Genomic DNA, 22161 nt, shown 5'->3' with positions numbered 1-22161 from the left:
GCCTCTGTAAAATAGGTCACAGAAGGTACCCTTTTAAGATTAGTTTACTGTGCCTCTGTCTAGCAGGGACACAGGAGAGATCCCAGGGGTGAATTTGCAATTTCCCATCCATGCGTCCAAATTTCGCTTGAAGGGGGTCAGCAAAGGGCTATGTCTAACATGAATTGGGATTCTATTCCAGAGTGAGGGGAGCCTTTGGGAAATTAATCTGTCCCTCCAGCATGTCTTATTTATAGGTTTAGGTCCCTGGAGTGTGTAGCTCTAAGGGACTTGGATTTTTTGAGGTGGAGCGTGTCCATTAATTCTGGGTTTGACATGGCTTTGTACGTCAGGCATAGATCGCCTCTGAGTAGGCGGTAAGCAACTGAGTAGAGCTGGAGGTTCTTTAGTCGAGCTGCATAGGACATCTGTTTGTAGCCCATGATCCTCTTGGTGAGGTACTTTTGGGGTCTCTCCAGTTGCTGCAGGTGTCGGGTAAGGTACATCCCAAAAGGGGCATTGTATTCAATTATGGGCCTGAGGAGTGACGAGTAGAGGGGCACAATGACCTCTCTTGATCTAGATGCGAACCCTTTCGTGATAAGGTGGGCTATATAGAAGGTCTTTCTAACCACTTTGGCAACGTGATTATCAAAGGAGAGATTACTATCTACGTTGGTCCCCAAATCTCTAATTACTTCTTCCGTACTTAATGGATTACCAGCTATGTGGTAATTTGTGGGCACCTTGTTTTTCCCAAAGGGGATGACTATGCACTTTTTAGCGTTTAGCTTGAGGCCGTGGCTCTGGCACCAAGCATCTGTCTCTGTGAGACCCTTTTGGAGGATGCTTGTGTCAGCTGAAGATGCGATTATGGCCCCCAGTTTGCAGTCATCTGCAAACTTTGTCAGCCATAATCCCCTCCCGTGTTAGCCTGAACCTCAGAGAAGTATATACCGAACAAGAGAGGTCCCAGAACTGAGCCCTGTGGGACGCCACTTGTAACTGGTTTGGATTTGGACATGACACCTGCAATTCTGACCATGTGGGTTCTATCTCTGAGCCAGTTTGCAACCCATCTTGTGATATAGGGGTTGATATTTAAGCTGGTAAGCTTATGTATGATGCCCGAGTGGGGTATTGTGCTGAAGGCTTTTGCGAGGTTCAGGTAGGCTGTGTGGACTACCTTGCCCTCATCTATGGCTTTGGTAAGTGTTTCAAAGAAATCAACTAGGTTTAAGAGGCAAGATCTGCCCTTAACAAAGCCGAATTGGGTAGGGTCCAGTGTCTGGAGGCTCCCAATGTCTTTGTTTATGAGTTCCATGATAATACGCTCCATAGCTTTACAGACCAGACTAGTCAGGCTTATGGGGCGATAGTTTCCGGGGTCCGTTGTGGCACCACCTTTGTGGAGTGGGACCACTGTAGCTGTACACCATTCTTTGGGTACATATCCTGTAGTAAGGCTAAGTTTGAACAGTGACTTAATGTGAGGGTTCAGTTCTTCTTGGAGCTCGTGTAAGACACAGCCTGGGACACCGTCCGGTCCCATAGATGCTGTGTTTTTTGCTTTGGAGAGGGCAGCTTTCACCTGTGCATCTGTGATGTCAGGAGGTTACATTCAGTTGGGATAGGCATTTGCTCCTTTGGGGGGGAAGGGGGAGAAGTTTGCGCTGAATCTGTCTGCCAGGATGTTGGCTATGTCTGTAGGTTCGGTATATTTTGTACGGTTATGCAACAATTCAGAGCATATCTGGGAGTTTCACCATGTTTCTGACATAACTAAAGAAGGCCTTGTGATTATCTTTAGTGTCTAGGGCAATTTTTCTTCGAAACTGGCCTTTGATGATTTTATGAGGGATCGAAGTTTCTTGCTAATACTGATCAGAGATGCCTTCCCTTTTTGGGATTTTGCTCTGTCATGTAGTAGCTTCCTCCTTCTGTTGTATAGCTTATTTATGGCCAGGGTCCACCAGACCGGTCTCCTGTCTTTGGAGGAGTGAGTCTTGGTTTTATTTGGGATAGCATGATCCATGCATTCCTGCAGGTGCTCATAGAATGCATTTGTAAAGGATTATGGATTGGGCTGTATTATCCTCTGGCCCAGGGGCTTTGAAGGATTCCACCTCAGTCTTGAGAAGTGCAAAGTTGGCTTTGGAGAAATTCTTTACAGTGATTTCCTTGGCTGGGGGTGGGGACGGGATATGGATGTCCAGGGAAATTTGTTTATGGTCTGATCTTACCAATGAGGGGTTTACCTCTGGTGTGGAACATAGAGTCCCCATGTTGGTGATGACCAGGTCCAATATGTTGTTCCCTCTTGTGGGAGTGGTGACCAGTTGTTCCATTGCATTAGAGTTTATAAATTCAAGGAACCGTTGGGAAAGGGTGTTTGGGCTTGAGTAGTTTTCACAGTCAATGTTTGGGTAGTTGAAGTCACCCAATAACATAGTGTTTGGAGAGACCTTCATATTCTCCAGTGTTCTCAGGAATGCCAAGTGGGGTTCCTGTAATAGGGAGGGTATTCTGTAGCAGGCTACAAACTGAAAGGCAGTTTTGCCCGCTGTTAGTTGCACATGGATGGTTTCCGATGCTTCGTGCAGTGCCACTAACCTGGAGGTGTAGGTATCTTTGATGAATATAGATACTCCCCCCTTTTGTGCTTCGGTCCGAGTTTTGGGGCCGAAACGCATGGTATGAGTTAAAACCTGGTAGTGCTGGGGTGCTCTCAGGAGCCTTGAACCAGGTTTCTGTTACTGCACAGACATCGATTTTCTCCATACTGAGGAGAGTCTCGAGTGCGTGCATCTTGAGGTTTAGACTTCTGGCATTGAGTAGCATTACCTTTAGTTTTTTTATCTTTGGGTTGTCTATGGAGGTGGGTTTGTCCTTTGAGCCTTGCCTAAAAAAGGCACTATGGGGGTGGCAAGAGCCCTGGCCAGTATACGAAAGCCTAAGGGTGACAGGTGCAAGCTGTCCCTAGCGAAGCAACGTGGCTTTTCGAGCATGTCATCCCAGACTGACAGACACTGGATCCCCTTTGAATGACACCAATACTTTAGCCAATTGTTAAAACTGATCATTTTGTCTTTATACTGTGGCATCATTCTTGGTGAGGGCAAGATGCTACTCAAGGTCAGGGACATACCAGCCTGGGCTACATGGTCAGACAGCTCCTCTATGTCTCTTTTCATGTAGTCCAGGGAGGTATGTCAGGTCATTCACACCAGCATGGACAATGATGGAGTCATACTTGTACTTGCTTTGGAGTGACCTGAGTGCTTGCATTATGTGGCAGATCCTGGCATCCGACAGGAGCTCTTTTGCAAAGAAGAGTGGACAAATATTGCCAAGTCTAGATTTGCCATGCTGATAGACTCCTACCCAAGAAGACTAAATGCTGTAATTAAATCAAAAGGTGCTTCAACAAAGTATTAGTTTAAGGGTATGCACACTTATGCAACCAGCTAATTGTACGTTTATTTGTTATATTTTTTCCACTAACAGATTTGTTTTTCAACCGAATTGTACAGGTTATAGGTCACATTAAAGATGGGAAAAGTTTTTAAATGATTTATTGTGGTCTCATTTTTTATATCACAAAAACCTGGCATTTTAACATGGGTGTGTGTACACTTTTTATACCCACTGTATGATAGCTTTGCATTAACTCCTGCTTTTTAATATTCTGTCTAGTTGCAGCAGCTGCATTACAATCCTTTGATAGTGTTACCTTTTAAGCAGCAGTTTTGTACATCTGCCTACATTTCTGAGATTCAAAGACCTACAGGAGCTCAAAACAAAAGGTTGCTATGCTACATTTTCTTGTAGCAAGCTACGAATTTCCCTAAACGATATTAACTTTTCCAGGTTACTCTGCAAAAGATTCATACTCGTCCTATCAAAGACACCCTTCTAACATTATATTACACACCCAATCATGTGCCCTTGTTCCTTGGTTTAGGAATTTCTTCTGACATCTATCTAATATAGAAACAATCAATCATACCACTACATATGGAATGAAATGCTACTGACCTAGGTAATTACCAACCCACAGCTAAGCTATATTTCTTCCTCTCTAAAAACCTCTTCTCTCTTAATTATAATTGTCTTCTCTCTTAATCTGTCTTTTGGGTTTCTAATACCGTACTGGGAATGGGCCCCATTCTTACGTCAAAGTATGATTAAAATTCACAAAATCAGTATTGTTTCAATCTTTGATGTTAGCCAGAAGTGCTTTTCCGCAGCACCTGCAATATGCCTAGTGACTCATTCTGCAATTCATATGAAGTTACATACAACGGTAACATATTTAAGTATGACTGTAAATTCTTTTTTGTAAGACCTGTTGCTCCTACCACGATTGAGACTTGTGGGTATCCTCCTTCCACATTATCCTCATTTCTGCCTGCAAATCCTGGTATTTTATGACTTTTGTCTCTCTCTCTCTGTATAAGACACTGTAGTCACTGAATGTAGCAGTTTCAATGATCAATGCTTTTGTTTTCTTTTCATGGACTCCTATACCTGACTGTTGGTAATAATGGGTGATGCCATGTGATATAAACTTCATCATCTTCTATAATGCTTTGTGGCTCACGTTTCCAATGTTTTTCAGCTACTTCAATATTATAAGGTTTGCACAATCCCCAATGCAACAGTCTTGCCACATTATTATGCCTTTCAGTATACACTCCTTCTGCCATTAGTATATCACAACTAGCAACAAGATGTGCGACTGTTTCCAATTCTGTTTTACAAAACCAACATTTGTCTGTTTCTCCCACATGTTCAATGGACTTTGTAAACCAGCATGTATGTAAGTCCACTATCTTGGGCCGCCAATATTAACTGTTCATATTTTGGTTTGAATGCACCTCTCCTTAACCATTCCTGCTTTTGATCACGATCAACATGAGGTTGTCCCAAGTGTTTTCTATACTTGCAGCTATGTTTATACATTTTCCACATTTCTTGCCTTCTCATCTGATCCTTCACCTTATATTCTTTCTTTTGTTTTTTGGCACATTCAGTTGCTGCCCGAGTTTTACCTACTTCTGGTTTGATTTCCATTCCCGCTTGACACCAGTATGCTTCTTCTAAACTAAGCTGGGAAGTTATCTTAGACTTATTTTTCTCATGTTTTACAACTTTCACCACATTTGTGTCTTCTGAGGTCAGCAAATATGCATGTCATCCTACGACTGCAGACCTATACATGTAAGCAATTTTGAGGAGGCCCATACCTCCTTCAGAACAGGGAATACATAGTCTTGGTATTCACTGATTTTTATAAATCATTTGATAAGCATGAAGCTTCCTTCCAGTTTGCCTGTACAACCAATCCAACAACTTTTGGGGCCAGTCAATCACTCCAAAACTCTAAGTTAGGACAGGAAGAGCAAATTGGTTTATAGTGGGTCTATATCATATGAGCGAATCGCACAAATTGCGAACGCTCATAATATGGAACGTACTGGACCTTAAACTTCCTATTGTGGGGGGCTGCGCCCCCCCCCCTGCTAAATATATATTCCAACTCCGATATTGCACTACAGTGAGGAAAGGGCAAATATCCCTTTCTTCACTGTACCACGATCTCAGAAAAAGCACTCCGAGGTCTGGTATGTTCGATATGATGAGCATTCGCAATTTGTACAATTCGCTCATATGATATAGACCCTTTATGGCTTAAACTTAGTTCCTAGATGTCAGAGCTGTTTTCAGTATTCCTTTTAGTCTCCTAAAATATTCCTTACTAAGTTCTATTTGCATTTGTTCACGTTTTATTGTTGACCCTTAATCAACTCCCACATATTTATACACTTCCTCTTAATCAAGTTCTTTTATATCACATTCCTGTCCCAGGCTGATGTTTTCTTGGTGCTGCAGCTTTCCTGCTTTAAAAATTGCTTTTGTATATTTATCAAGACCAAATGACATTCTTAATGTCATCTGAAAAAGTTTTGGCCACTTGCAATTGTGCTTACTATTCATCATCGGATGAGCTATACAGTTTTAAATAATCCACAAAAAGAGGATGAGAATTCTTTATACTATGTTGTTTTCTGGGAGTGAAACTGTAGCCATGACCTAATCTGTTAAGTAGACAGCTAATGGGTTAAGGGCAAGACAAAAGAGCAGCAGTGACAGAGGGTTACCCTGGAATATCTGCCTTTGATGTTTTATCCCTGGAACAATAATTTCTCACTTGCTCTGCTGGAGTGTTGCATGCACACTTAAATCTTCCAATATCTACTCAACAATAATCTCTCACTAATTCAGCATGGTTTCTACCTCCACCATAGCATCACTACTGCTTTGCTATAATTTCTAAACAATGTCAACCAGCATTGTAATGCTGACAAACAAGTCTTAGACACCTCTTTGGACCTCTCTCTAAGGCATTCAATATGCTTCCTTCAAACCCTAGCAGAACTTATCTCATACACCACCGCCGCCACCACCACCACCATCATCATGGTTCAAGAGCTACCTGAGTAATTGCATTCAAGCAGTAAGGTAGCAAAACATGTTCCTCCTGTCTCCTATTCTCTGTAAGCGTCCCCCAAGGGTCCATTCTTGGGTCCTTGCCATTCACCATATGCATAAATAAGCTTTACGCTATCACATCTCCAACTACTATGATTCAGTTTGCAGAGAATGCTACAATAATTTGCTCTGCCTCCTCTTTGGTACAGTCCAACAGAGGAACAGCAGGACACTCACCATCTTACACTTAATGTTTAAAAAATAAACAAACTAATGTGCCTCCTATCTAAAGCCAGTTCCCAAAACTCAAATACTTTTAATATCTCCTCTGCTCAAAACATTTAACATGAGAGTTTCCAACACTGATTTGCTTTGTGTTAACAACTGATGGAAAGCTCAAGTTTGGTGTTCTTACACATAATGTAATAAAGAAAACTAAAGGCTTGGAGTTCTATACAGAGGCCTAGGTCATAAATCGACTGTGCTTTCTTATTTGCTACCAACGCTCCTACATTCTGACACCATCTCCAATAACCTACACAACAGCCTCCTAGGAAAGCCTGAACAATGCTACAATAAAATTGCCAAATTCACTACTAATTTGTCTGACAGATCCCATCCCTGCCTTGAGCACTAAAAAGTAAAATGGATGGAATTTCCAAACTATCTTAAATTCCTTCACCTAAAAAATGCTCATTCCATATGTCACCACCCAGATAAATGACCCTTCCTACATACCTCCTGCAGTGGTATAATGCTAGCAGACTTTTCCAGTCTAAAGAAAAATTCCTGGCTCAACAGAATAAATCCCAGAACCTATGCAGGGATGCTCTCTAATCCAATTATATCGCCATGATACAGAATAACATATCCAGCCCATTTATGAAAATATGTAATAAGCTAATCTTTAAGAGGAAACCTCCATGCTCACCTTCTAAATCCTAGATTGTGTAAACTAATTGACCACCTCCTATCCTACTTACACTTTCTACTTACTTACTTGCCTCTCCTCCCTCCTAATCACTTGTTACTAGTCTACTCTAATTATATCCTCTCATCTATATCTAAGTTTCAAGTTATTTTCCTTCACAAAAGCCTATATTCCAGCTACCTTACTAATTATCAAAGCACTGCTGCTTTGGAACACTCAAATATTAAACTGATTTGACATCTACTGATGACCGATTTGTACTGTAATATTTTTAACTCATTGTAAGATGCTGATTGTGTAATGTGCTTGTTTTTGTGTGTCACTATGAAATATTTTACCTGACATCTCTTTTGCCCAATTATCATGCTAGCTTAACTTATAACGTGCTTACAAACGTGTCATGTCTTGAGAAGTTATCCTCCCCGATCCTCTGCTGAAAAGTGTCCTGCATGGCTCAGTTGGACAATCTTTGTAAATAAATGCAATAAATAAGCAAAAATATTCTAAGAGTGTAGTGCGCCTCAGATATCCAAGTGTAAAAAAGAGCACTTGTAATCACAGCTCCCTCTAGCTAAAGAAAACTCTTATGGCCAGACAAGCTCTAATGCAGGCCTCAGCTGATGTTTCTGTTGGAAGTACCACCTATGACAATGGCAGGTTTCCTATTTGGAATACATAAGCAGGAATCTTCCAAGGTAGAAGCATCAATACTCCCAATCCATATAAGAGGTAATCATGACCATAGCTCCTGGAAAAATATTATGGAATGCAAAATCCTATCTTTAGAGCTTTTCAAAATGCACTTTCTTGTTCAGTGGCTACTATTTTTTGGTAGCCAAGTATAGACCAGCATATCTATGGTGTGTTCCTAGCTGTCATTCAAGCCATTTTCCAGTGAAACTGGAATCATAAACGTAAGTGCATCAATTCCCCTGCTTCTTTAAAACAGAGTTACTTATCAGAGCAAGAAAAGAGAGTAGTTGGGGTAAAGACGTTTCTCCCTGGTGCACGGCAGAGTGCTGTCAAAGTTAATGTATTTAGAGTCTTCACTGTGTAATACCTTAAACCTTCTGTAGTGGAGGACACATGGAATAAATGCAAATTACCCCTAAAGACAGACCAGTGTTTCTGTTACATGGCTTCTGAAGTTCCCATGACTTTTTTAAGTCTCGATTGTGCATTCAGACCTATAGATTCAAATCCCACTACTGGCCTGAAGCAGACAGCTCTTCTTTCACATCCAGCAAATCTTGCCCTCTGTCTTTACAATGTTTCACTAAAGAAGTACACTGAAAATCACAAAACCACTTTTCCAAGTCTCCATCTAACTAACACGGAACCATACTGCTCTGGAATCTTGAAATCTGGGATCTTGAAATCTGTGAAATTCATGAAACAGGGATTTGCAGCATCTTCTCTGGCATTTTGCACTATGTGGAACTAATGTTCTGTTGAAAAGTAGGCTACCCCAACTCAGAAGTTTAATAGCCTTTTTTCCTAGGCTTTGTAAGACTTTTGTGTAATGACTAGACAAACAAAACACAAACACTGCTATTTTCTGCCACTATAAAACATTTTAATGGTATTCAACTGGGCATAGCACTAACAGATGGATATCCGTTGGTAACGATGCAAACTTAATCTAACATTCATTCATCTATGTTACAGCAAATGAATGACCTATTTACATTATAAACAGACAGTAAAACAAACAGTTTCAGCTCAAAGAGTGGATGGTTTACACTAACCTTTCTGTTGTTTCCCCCCTTCTGATTTTCCACCAAAATGTACCTGTGTCATGAAGAGAAACACCTGCGGATAGGAATAGGTAGATAAACGGTAAATGTGGAAGTGAAGGATAAGCACTTACCCTGGGTTCCTACTAAGACCATTGGAATGTCAGCAGTGTTGCGGTTGTTGGCCATCCGACTATAGTAGTGGTATACAGTCTGGAAACTGATTTCATCTTCTAAGCTGAAGACAAATATAACAGCATCCACCCATAAGGAAAACTACAATTTAAAGAAAACGAACCAGGTGAGGCAGCAGCAGCAAACAGTCAAAATCTGCTATTTAAACAAAACATGATCTCAAACAAGGACAGCGCCGCACTTAGCAGACAATATTTTGTTAATAATGAGTTCAGTGTAATTTCTGCAGAATAATTACTCAGTACAACTAGCAAATCTGCAGATAAGCATGGCACATATGCACTGCTCATTAAATTTTAAGTTAAAACAAATAACATTTTTAAATATTACAATGGAGTACATATTTTCTTTAACTACTACTACTGAACACCTGAATAACATAACTGCGGCTATCATGTATTGACGTTTCTAAACATCCTTAGCCAGAAGGCTGCTGAGTTATCTGCAGATTGCGTTTGAACCTGTAGAGGGCAGTACAACACCATTTAATGACAGTTAACTTGCATGAGCATTACTTACTCTCACTATTTCCAGCTTCTGATAATGAATAATAAGATGAAAAGAAAAATAATAGAATTCTGATCTCTTACGGTTCCCAGGAGTGCAAAATGTTTTACCATAACACAAGGCACTCATTGTTTTAACCTAATATTTATGGCAAGTTTCACTTACCACTTTTTAACACTAAAGTATACTACCATAACTCAAAACACCCGAATGATTTTGAGGGAGCACTCCAAATTGTTGAAGAACCTACATATGAACAATCAGGCTAAACAAAGAAGCATTCAGTATTTAATGTACTGCACATATATATGGAGTTCATTGTCTTTTTTTAGTATATCCTAACCCTGCAAACACACCCTTTTTAGATACACATTACTCAACTATTCAGACACAAAGCTGGAGCGCTCACTGACCCAGGCAATTATAGGCCCATCAGCCTAACTAGCCTGATCTGCAAAGCCATGGAACGCATTATCATGGACCTTATAAACAAGGACATGGGCAACCTTCAAACGCTTGACCCCACACACTTTGATTTTGTCAGAGGGAGATCATGCCTGTTAAACTTGGTCGACTTCTTCGAAACAGTCAGAAAAGCAATGGACAAGGGGAAGACAGTGCACACCGCCTACATGACATAGCCGAAGCCTTTTGACACGATTCCCTACACAGGCATAACAGATAAATTCTCCCAGTTAGGCATTAATCCCTATGTTACCAGATGGGTAGCTAACTGGCTCGCTGATAGTACCCCACTCAGTCAAAATAGGGAAAGCCACCTCTAGTACTAGACCTGTAATGAGCATGTACACCAAGAATCGGCCTTGTGACCTCTACTGTTTGGGATATACTTTTCTGAGGTGCAAGCCAAAACTAGTGGTCTGTGACTGCCTAAGTTTGCAGAGGACTGCAAGCTGGGCTATGTCTTACATTTCCTAGTGATGTGAACATTCTCCTAGAAGGCCTTACCCACACTAATGACTGGTGCCAGAAGTATGGCCTCAAACTGAATGCCAAGAAATGCATCATTATCCCCTTTGTGGAAAATGGCATCCCCACTAATTATCACATTAATAACAATGTACTAAGACTCAATCAGTCATGAGGGACTTGGGCTCCCAGGTTGATAGCAACCTGACTTTTGACCACCACGTTGCCTCCATTGTACGGAAGGCTTTCTACATGGCTCACCTCATAAATAAAAATATTTCATCCAGAAACAAGGAGGTCACAACATCCTGGTACTTCTCTCTTATCAGACCCATTATCGAGTACAATGCCCCCTTCGGCATGTGCTTAGCAGCTGGAGAGACCACAGAGGTTCCTGACCAGGAAAATCCAGGGTATCAAACACCTATCATATGCAGATAGGCTAAAGGCCCTGTCCCTCTATTCAGTCTCATACAGACTGCTCAGTGGTGACCTGTGTCTGGCATACAAGGCCATCTCAGACCCAGCCTTGATGGAGTTGCTGCATATCCGCAAGTCAAACTCCACTCATGCAACCTGCACGCAAGGCCTTAACCTAGTCTATGACATTAACAGAAGTTGTTGGCGGGATAGATTTGTGTCCCAAAGATTCCCTCAACTGTAGAATAGACTCCCTCTCCACATCATGCAGAGTACCTCTCTAGTCTTCTTTAAGAGGAACCTGGACGACTGGATGGGAAACAGAAAATACACCTCTGGGATTCCACCTGTGTGCCTGCTGGAAAGGGGAAACAGGTGCTGACCTTGAGGGAACATGGGCAAAATTTTTGGCTAGGCTTATAAGGGCCTCCAGGCAAACAGCCTAGTATCATCGTATGAATCTACGAACCTATGAGAATTAAAAGATTCCATAAAAAGAAGTTATGTACTCACCATAACATTCCATGTTGGTAGTCCATCTCACCCTTCATTTTCACATATGGGTTCGGAGCTGATCCTCGGCTCCGACTCAGCTGATTTTCAAGCTCAAAGACTTCTGGTTGGCTCGTGGCTAAGCAGGTATCCCATGGTGCACCAGTGCAATCCCCAGATCTTGTTTGCTGCTCGCTAGAAACAGAAAAAAACCCTAACCAACAAACCAATACTAAAGGGTCACCAACCAAGAGAATTAAATTATTACCTCCAGATCTTCCAGGATGGGGGCAGGAGGGCGGCTTGGTAAAAATAAAGGGTGAGATGGACTAGCAACATGGAACGTTATGGTGAGTACACAACTTCTTTATGTTAGGTAGTCTAATCTCACCTTCATTTTTACTTATGGGACAGCATCCCTAGTGCTTTATTCTTGGGTGGCTCATTGGAAAATACTCCTGAGCACAGTGGAGCCAAAAGATACTCTACCCCTGGATGCCAAATCCAACTTATAATGAGTAATAAAGGTGTGAGGGGTGGCCCACGTAGCTGCTGCACAGATATGATCAAGTGGTAACCTGGCTTGAAAGGCTGCGGAGGTAGACAGAGACCTGGTAGAGTGAGCCTTGATCCTATGGGGTAAAGGTCTGCCCTCCGAATTGTAGATGAAGGCTATGCAACTAGAAATCCAATTAGACAATGTCACCTTAGAAACTGGTAAGCCGAATCTGGAGTCAGAAAAAGAAACGAATAACTAGTCTGACTTCCGAAATTCTTTGGTCCGTTGCAAATAAAAACGTAGCTGTCTATGAACGTCCAGCTGGTGGAAACGATATTCAGCTGCATTACAGTGATTGGGAAAGAAAACTGGAAGCTCAATGGACTGATTTAAGGTGGCAGTAGAACAAATTTTGGGAACAAATGAAGGACTGGTACGTAAAGATACCCTAACCTTATGAAAGATTAAATAAGGTGGCTTAATAGACAGGGCTTGTAGCTCAGATACACGTCTGGCTGACATAATAGCTACTAAAAATTCAGTCTTCCAAGACACATATTTTAAAGAAGATGATTGAGAAGGTTCAAAGGCAGGGGATATCAATTTGGACAACACAAAATTTAAGTCCCAAGAAACCACAGGTTCTTGTAATGGTGGTCTCAGTAAAGTGGCTCCTCTCAAGAAAGTCTTGCATAGCTTATGAGACATAAGGTTGGCATTTGGAGATCCTAAATAAAAATGAGAGATTGCCGCCAATTGTACTTTGATGGTGGCCGCGGCAGATCCCTGCTGAAAAAGCTCCGAAAGGAATTCCAGAATCACGGGAATTGGAGCGGTGTAAAGATCCATGTTCATTTTCTGTGTCCAAATAGAAATCCTTTTCCATTTACTGTCATACAGCCTTCTGGTTGAGGGTTTATGTGAGGATAAGAGAATATGTGACACTGATGAAGAAACATCATGAAGCCTGACTAGACATGGAACTGAAGCAGCCATGCTGTCAATGTGAGGGTGTGGAGAGTGGGATGTAACAAACACGACATGGGGGTCAATAGATCTGGAACTGGGTCCAGTGTCCAAAGATCATCCAGGAGAAGAGGCTCGAGGAAGGGGAACCAGACCTGACAAGGCCAGTAAGGAGCAATGAGGATCAAATTGCTCCCCAGGTGATTGGCTTTCTGAATCACTTTGGGGATAAGAGGGAATGGAGGAAAGGCATGTAGAAGTCCCGTGGGCCAATCGTGGACCAGAGCATCTCTGAGTGTTTCCCCCCAGAGGGGGAATTAGGGAAAAATAACTGCTGCACTTGGCATTGACTGGGCTGGCAAAAAGGTCGCAGCAAGGCTGTTCCCATCTCTGGAAAATCTGTTCCACTATTTCCAGTTTCAGAGACCACTCATGAGGCAGTAAGATTGCCCGGCTTAGCTTGTCGGCTATCATGTTGGTTGTCCCCGGAATGTGCATTGCCACCAGAAAGCACTGGGAAGAAATCACCCATTCCCAAACTCGCATGGCCTCTCGACAGAGTGGGTAAGATCTGGTACCGCCCTGTTTGTTGATATACCAAACAACCGACATGTCGCAATCGTCCCTGGAGGAAGAAGGTCCTGAAGTGCTTGCAACATCAGAAGCACTGCCCTCATCTCCAGAACACTGATATGCAGATGACCCTCGTGTTTTTGCCATGTGCCGTGGACAGTCCTGCCAAGATAATGCCCCCCCCAACCCGACCTGGGAAGTATCTGTGGTCACAGTGGCAACGGGTTGGGCAGGCACAAAGGGAGCTCCCGTGAACAAGTTGTTGGGGGCTATCCACCAATGAAGGTCCTTTTTGCATGATTTCGTCAGCAGGATAGGGTGACTCAGTGGTAGATATTGAAATGACCACTGGGAAAACAGCAGCCATTGGAGAATTCTCATGTGCAACCTGGCTAAAGGTATTAACAGAATGGTTGAAGCCATCGTACCGAGAAGATGAAGAATCCATTTTGCTTTGACCTTCCGAAGCAGAAGAAGACTCTGAACTTGTGATATGAGGTTTTGTGCTCTTTCGGCGAGAGACGAACTGTCATATCCACTGTGTCTACCTCTGCGCCTATAAAAATCACAGATTGCGAGGGCATTAATGCAGATTTTTCCCAGTTTATGGAGATCCCTAGTTGAGCACAAAGTTGAATGGTGGTGACCCTGTTTTGGATGAGTAGATGCCTGGTGGAGGCGGTCAGGAGCCAGTCATCCAAATACAGAAATACCTGGAATCCCTGACTTCTCAAGTGAGCTGTCACTACTGCAATACATTTGGTGAACACCCTGGGGACTGTGGTGAGACCAAAGGGCAGAGCACAAAACTGATAATGACTGGCTCCCAGCTGGAAGTGCAGATATCTCCTTGACGCCCTGTCCATTTTTATATGGTAGTAGGTGTCTTGGAGATCCAGACAGCACATCCAATAGTCTTTCCCTAACAATAGGAGTATCAACTGCAGTGTGACCATCCGAAACCTGTCCTTCTTCACGGATTCGTTTAATCTGCTGAGGTCCAAAACTGGCCTCCAGTCTCCGGTTCGTTTTGGGACTAAAAAGAACCTGGAGTAAGTTCTGGATCCTGTCTGGTCTGCTGGGACTGGCTGGATGAGTCTTGAGAGTAACTTGTTGATCTCCACAGTTGTCTGATCCCTGTGATTGGGTGGAACATCTGGGCTCTTTTTGGGAACAAACGGTGGAAGGAAAAAGGGTATGATATAGCCTCTGGTAACAACTCTTTGTACCCACTTGTCTTAGATGATATTTAGCCAGGCTTCTGAATACAAAGAGATGTGACCCCCAACTGGCCCCAGAGAAATGCAGTCAGGCCCCACATCAGGAGCGCTGATAAGGCCGCCCTCGAAAGGAATCACGGTCTTGCTGGTATTGCTGACCGCCCCTGCCTCTAGGGTGACATCTACCATTTCCTCCTCCTCTGCCTCTGAAGGAGGATTCACTCTGTGTGTCCGGAAAGACCCTCTGGGACTTTTTGAACCAGATTTTACCTCCCCTTTGACCTATGGGGTATGGTCGAGAGGGAACGGTAAAATGGACTCCCATGGCAGAGAGTCTTTCCTTCCTGCTCACACCGAGTGAGTGTTTCTTTCACCTTGGAACCAAACAAGGAGGAACCATCAAACGGGGCGTTAGTGAGGGTGGACTTGAACAGCTCTGTAAAATTACACAAGCGTATCCAGGAATGGCGCCCTAAGGGCAACACCTGAATCCACTGCTCTGCTCACTCCATCAGCCGCATGGAGGCATTAACTATAGAATTTAGGGTGAACAACTGAGCAGAGATCCTATCATGGACTCCCTCAGGACAAGCACTCTGTATGGAATCTCCTAACTCCTTGAGGAGATCCCTCTGCAACCTCGTGAAATGGGTAAGAGAGTTCAGAGATCGAAGTGAAAATGCCACTGAACTAAATACACGCTTCCCAAATCTGTCCATCTGTCAAGACTCCCTGTCTGGTGGATGAACAGAGGAAGAAGTCTCCGCCAACTTCTTTTTCGTGGCCACCACCACAACCATGGCATCTACGGGAACGCCCTTAGACAAGAACTCTTTTCCAGGAGGGGCAGACAGGAACTTATTTGGTCTCCTGGGAACTGGCTCTATGGCATCGGGAGTATCCCACACCTTCCGACTAATCAGGTCCATTAGTTCGTTGAAAGGTGGAGACACCCAAGAGGCAGAGGGTTGAGACCTGAAAGCCTTTAGGTACACCGACTCCTCATCAGAAGGGTTGACAGTGGGCCAGTCGCACCTCTGTTTAAGGATCTCCAGGATGTCCACAAAGGAGACATCATCAGAGGGTGACTTGGGGGACCCTTCCGACTCCTCAAGGTCAGTGTGCGATGTCAGAGACTCATCCTGGGAGTCAATATGCTTCCTCTTGCATACCCTCTTTTGAGGGGCCTCTTCGAAGTGACCTTCTGGGGAGGCCTTGGAAGAGTGGGGACCACCAGCCGGTGGCTCCTGAGGCTGCGGGTCTCTGCTGTCTCCGGAGAGAGTAGGTACTGAGACTGAAGTGGGAGCCCTGGGGAGAAGAGTGCATGTACCACTGGCAAGGGCTGTAGATTGAGAGAGCACACTCCTCATCACCTCAAAAGCCAACCTCTCCAGCTCCGAAGACCTCCCCCGCTCCGAAGAGCAAAGGTTGGCCGCCAGAGCCAGAACAGGATCCGAGCTCACCCTGGCGAAAGCACCGAGAGGAAGGCTCGGAACCAAAGATCATCAATTCAAACCCTCCCCATCTGCGTCAACAGAAGAGCTTCGGTCCCTGGACACGATGGACGGAGCTGAGCGTGTCGGAGCCGAACTCTGCTCAAATGCAGCAGCAAGGGGAACTGGAACCGAGGGTTCCTCCATTGATAACAAGCACTCCGGCTCTGAAAGGCCAACATGGCTCGGAGAAGGAATCACAGACGAAGGCAAAACTGGCTCGAGTGGCTCCAGAGCCGTCTGGGTCGCAGCCAACAAAAATTTAGGCAGAGCAGACTACTTCAGGAGTCTCAGTACTATCCTCTCCACATCTTCTTCCAAAAGGCTCCTGGAAGATCTGGAATATAAAGTCAGGGATCTTGACCTAGCAGGCAATGGAGATTTGATTAGCAAGAAGACCGGTAGGGATTCTACAAACTGTCTCTGAGCAGTAGAGTCAACTGTTAATGTTAGGTAGTCCACTCTCACCTTCATTTTTACATATGGGTTCGGAGACTTTTGGTTGGCTTGTGGCTAAGCAGGTATCCCATGGTGCACCAATGCAATCCCCAGATCTCGTTTGCTGCGTCGACGAGTTCGGATGTGCTTCTCTTGGCTCTGGCTAAGTCTTTTTCAATTCTTTCATTAATAAGTGTTTTTTTGCATATTTACTGTTATCTAGTGGTATTATATATAGGCCTTGACCTAAATTGTCCTGTGGGCTTGATTGAGCTTAGTAGTTGGTGTCCTGTGTACCAGTAGTTAGGCGCCATTGCACTTTTTTTTGCCTAGATCATTAGTTTTGGCAGTTTTTCACCACTCTTAATCAGCAGGGGCTCCTGTTGATTTATTTGATTGTTAACTTGTTGTCTTTGGTGGGGATCCGCTAAAGTCGTATTTTAGGACTGCTGTTGCAAAAATTTTTCCTGTGTGATTGAACCTGTGTGTGTGTCTGGGTTATATACTTGGTCTGTTTGAGTTAGAAGACCTAGTTTCTATTACACCGGGCTAGGCCCATTTAACTTAGAGGACCTAGTCCTTGTGTAATTCTTCTGCAGGGCTAGGCCCATTTTAGTTAGAGGACTTAGTCCTCAGTTATTCTCTCTTTCCTATTTCTCCTCTAGTTTTGAGTGTGTGTCTGTAATGTCTAAGGATAGCAAGGAGCATAAACCCTCTGGGTTCAAAAACTGCATGAAATGCTCCCAGAAAATGTCATTAACGGATGGCCACAGTAGCTGTGTGTCTACTGCTTGGGAGCCATCCATTTGTAGGAATCATGCTTGTTCTGTCATGCTTTCTCTCACAGAGTGCTGCAGGAGAGAAAGAAAAAGCTGATACTCAGGGGTCTTCTGAAACCAACCTTTGAGAAAGCCTTATCTAGTTCGTCGGCTTCTTTTTCCAAGTCTACAAAATCGAGATCTGACTCCAAATCTAAAGGCCTTCTCCAGCACCGGCTGTGTCTCGGAGCCACCTTCCAAATTACCTAAATCTGCCTCCTCGACTCCTCAGTCTTCGGAGCCAAAGGAGAGCACCATGGTATCAGAGTCATCACAGCTGCTTCGGTGCCAACTTCTGAACCTTTGGAAATAGCAGTTGACTCTACTGCTTGGAGCCGGTCTGTAGAATCCCTACCGGTCTCCTTGCTAATCAAGTCTCCAGTGCCTGCTAGGTCGAAATCCCCGACTTTATCTTCCAGATCTTCCAGGAGCCTTTCGGAAGAAGATGTGGAGAGGGTAGTACTGAGACCCCTGAAGTCGTCTGCTCTGCCTAAATTATTGTTGGATCCAACTCAGTTGGCTCTATCCGTCGGGTCCAGGGACTGAAGCTCTTCTGTCGGTGCCGATGGGGAGGGTTTGAATCGATCTTCTTCGGTTCTGAGCCTTCCTCTCGGTGCTTCCGCCAGGGTGAGCTCGGACACTGCATCTATCTAGGAGCTGATAGCTCTGGCTCTGGCGCCAACCTTTGTCTCTTCAGAGCGGGGGAGGTCTTCGGAACCGGAGAGGTCGGCTTTTCAGGTGATGAAGAGCGTGCTGTCTCAATCTACAGCCCCTGCCAATGGTACAAGCACTCCCCCCCCCCCCAGGGCTCCCAATTCAGTCTCAGTACCTACTCTCTCCAGAGACAGCAGAGACCCGCAGCCTCAGGAGCCACCGGCTGGTGGTCCCCACTCTTCCAAGGCCTCCCCAGAAGGTCTCTTCGAGGAGGCCCCTTGGAAAAGCGTATGCAAGAGGAAGCATACTGACTCCCAAGATGAGTCTCTGACATCGGACACTGACCTCGAGGAGTCAGAAGGGTCCCCCAAGTCGTCCTCTGATGACTTATCCTTTGTGGACATCCTGGAGATCCTTAAACAGAGGTGCGACTGGCCCACTGTGAACCCTGCTGATGAGGAGTCGTGTACCTGAAGGCTTTCGGGTCTCAACCCTCTGCCTCTTGGGTATCTCCACCTTTCGATGAACTAATGGACCTGGTTAGTCGGAAGGTGTGAGATACTCCCGATGCCGTGGAGCCAGTTCCCCAGAGACCAAATAAGTTCCTGTCTGCCCCTCCTGGAAAAGAGTTCTTGTCTAAGGGCATTCCCGTAGATGCCATGGTGGTGGCAGCGGCCACAAAGAAGGAGTTGGCGGAGACTTCTTCCTCTGTTCATCCGCCAGACAAGGAGTCTCGACAGATGGACAGATTTGGGAAGTGTGTATTTAGTTCAGCGGCATTTTCACTTCGATCTCTGAACTATCTTACCCACTTCACGAGGTTGCAGAGGGGTCTCCTCAAGGAGTTAGGAGATTCCATACAGGGTGCTTATCCTGAGGGAGTCCCTGATAGGATCTCTGCTCAGTTGTCCACCATAAATTCTGTAGTTAACTCCTCCATGCAGCTTATCTCGGATGCGGCTGATGGAGCGAGCAGAGCAGCGGGTTCAGGAGTTGCCCTTAGGTGCCACTCCTGGATGCGAGCCATTCAAGTCCAGCTTCACCAACGCCCCGTTTGATGGTTCCTCCTTGTTTGGTCCCAAGGTGAAAGAAACACTCACTCGGTGTGAGCAGGAAGGAGAGACTCTCTCTGCCTTGGGAGTCCATTTGACCGTTCCCTCTCAACCATACCCCAAAGGTCAAAGGGGAGGTAAAATGTGGTTCAAAAAGTCCCAGAGGGTCTTTCCTGACACACAGAGTGAATACTACTTCAGAGGCAGAGGAGGAGAAAATGGCAGACGTTGCCCTAGAGGCAGGGGCGGTCCGCAATAGCAGCAAGGCTGTGATTCCTTTCGAGGGCCGCCTTATCAGCGCTCCTGATGTGAAGCCAGACTTCGTTTCTCTGGGGCCAGTCGGGGATTGCATCTCTTTGTATTCAGAAGCCTGGCTAAATATCACTCAAGACAAGTGGGTACAAAGAGTTACTACCAGAGGCTATATCATACCCTTTTTCCTTCCACCGTTTGCTCCCAAAAAGATCCCAGGTATTCCACCCAATCACAGGGATCAGGCAACTGTGGAGATCAATAAGTTGCTCTTAAAACAAGTCATCCAGCCAGTCCTAGCAGACCAGACAGGATCCAGAACTTACTTCAGGTTCAATTTAGTCCCAAAACGATCCGGAGACTGGAGGCCAATTTTCAACCTCAGCAGATTAAACGAATCCGTGAAGAAGGACAAGTTTCGTATGGTCACACTGCAGTCGATACTCCCGTTGTTAGGAAAAGACTACTGGATATGCTCTCTGGATCTCCAAGATCAATAAAAATGGACAAGGCGTCAAGGAGATATCTGCACTTCTGGCTGGGAGCCAGTCATTATCAGTTTCGTGCTCTGCCCTTTGGTCTCACCACAGCCCCAGAGTGTTCACCAAATGCACAGCAGTAGTGACAGCTCACTTGAGACATCAGGGATTCCAGGTGTTTCTGTATTTGGACAACTGGCTCCTGACCGCCCCCACCAGGCATCTACTCATCCAAAACAGGGACGACACCATTCAACTTTGTGCTCAACTAGGGATCTCCATAAACTGGGAAAAATCTGCATTAGTGCCCTCGCAATCTGTGATTTTTATAGGCGCAGAGATAGACACAGTGGATATGTCAGTTCAACTCCCTGCCAAAAGAGCACAAAACCTCATCTCACAAGTTCAGCATCTTCTTCCGCTTCGAAAGGTCAAAGCAAAATGGATTCTTCAACTTCTCGGTATGATGGCCTCAACCATTCTGTTAATACCTTTAGCCAGGTTGCACATGAGAATTCTCCAATGGCTCCTGTTTTCCCAGTGGTCATTCCAATATCTACCGCTGAATCACCCTATCCTGCTGACGGAATCATGCCAAAAGGATCTTCATTGGTGGATAGCCCCCAACAACTTGTTCACGGGAGCTCCCTTTGTGCCTGCCCAACCCATTGCCACTGTGACCATGGATGCCTCCCAGGTCGGGTGGGGGCATTATCTTGGCAGAACTGTACATGGCACATGGCAAGAACACGAGGCTCATCTGCATATCAATGTTCTGGAGATGAGGATGGTGTTTCTGGCACTGCAAGCACTTCAGGACCTTCTTCCTCCAGGGCCGATTGTGATACAATCGGACAACATGTCTGTTGTGTGGCATATCAATAAACAGGGCGGTACCAGATCTTACCCACTCTGTCAAGAGGCCATGCGAGTTTGGGAATGGGCGATTTCTTCTCAGCGCTTTCTGGTGGCAATGCACATGCCGGGGACAACCAGCGTGATAGCTGACAAGCTAAGATGGGCAATCTTACTGCCTCACGAGTGGTCTCTGAAATGGGAAATAGTGAAACAGATTTTCCAATGGGGACAGCCTTGCTGCGATCTTTTTGCCAGCCCAGTCAATGCCAAGTGCAGAAGTTATTTTTCCCTAATTCCCCCTCTGGGGGAAACACCCAGAGACGCTCTGGTCCGCGATTGGCCCACGGGACTTCTATATGCCTTTCCTCCATTCCCTCTTATCCCCAAAGTGATTCAGAAAGCCAATCGGCTAGGAAGCAATTTGATCCTCATTGCTCTTTACTGGCCTCGCAGAGTCTGGTTCCCCTTCCTTGCGCCTCTTCTCCTGGATGATCCCTGGATTCTGGACCCATTTCCAGATCTAGTGACCCACATGTCGGGTCTGTTACATCCCGCTCTCCACACCCTCAAATTGATAGCATGGATGCTCCAGTTCCATCTCTAGTCAGGCTTCATGATGTTTCTTCATCAGTGTCACATATTCTCTTATCCTCGCATAAACCCTCAACCAGAAGGCTGTATGACAGTAAATGGAAAAGGATTTCTATTTGGGCACAGAAAATGAACGGTGGATCTTTACACCACTCCCATTCCCGTGATTCTGGAGCTTTTTCAACAGGGATCTGCCGCGGCCACCATCAAAGTACAATTGGCGGCAATCTCTCATTTTTATTTAGGGTCTCCAAATGCCAACCTTATGTCTCATAAGGTATGCAAGACTTTCTTGAGAGGAGCCACTTTACTGAGACCACCATTACAAGAACCTGTGACTTCTTGGGACTTAAATTTTGTGTTGTCCAAATTGACATCCCCTTCCCTTTAAACCTTCTAACTCATCTTCTTTAAAATATTTGTCTTTGAAGACTGTGTTTTTAGTAGCCATTACATCAGCTAGACGTGTATCTGAGCTACAAGCCCTGTCTATTAAGCCACCTTATTTAATCTTTCATAAGGACAGGGTATCTTTACGTACCAATCCTTCATTTGTTCCCAAAGTCTGTTCTACTGCCACCTT

At 44.7% G+C, this 22161-nt stretch overlaps 1 protein-coding gene across 1 annotated transcript in view; it reads right to left on the bottom strand.

Annotated features, from left to right (window-relative positions):
- LOC122792978 (arf-GAP with GTPase, ANK repeat and PH domain-containing protein 1-like) overlaps positions 1–22161 on the bottom strand; it is a 2685441-nt gene that overhangs the window by 1900667 nt on the left and 762613 nt on the right. Inside the window, exon 6 of the mRNA XM_044060583.1 lies at positions 9276–9417. Within this exon, the coding sequence (XP_043916518.1) occupies positions 9276–9417 (142 nt within the window). The remainder of the gene's footprint in view (positions 1–9275; positions 9418–22161) is intronic.

The sequence above is a fragment of the Protopterus annectens genome, chromosome 2.part0, assembly GCF_019279795.1.
Source record: "Protopterus annectens isolate FY-2018-M chromosome 2.part0, PAN1.0, whole genome shotgun sequence".
NCBI classification, from domain to species: Eukaryota; Metazoa; Chordata; order Ceratodontiformes; family Protopteridae; genus Protopterus; species Protopterus annectens.
This window is presented reverse-complemented; position numbering and strand designations above follow the sequence as displayed.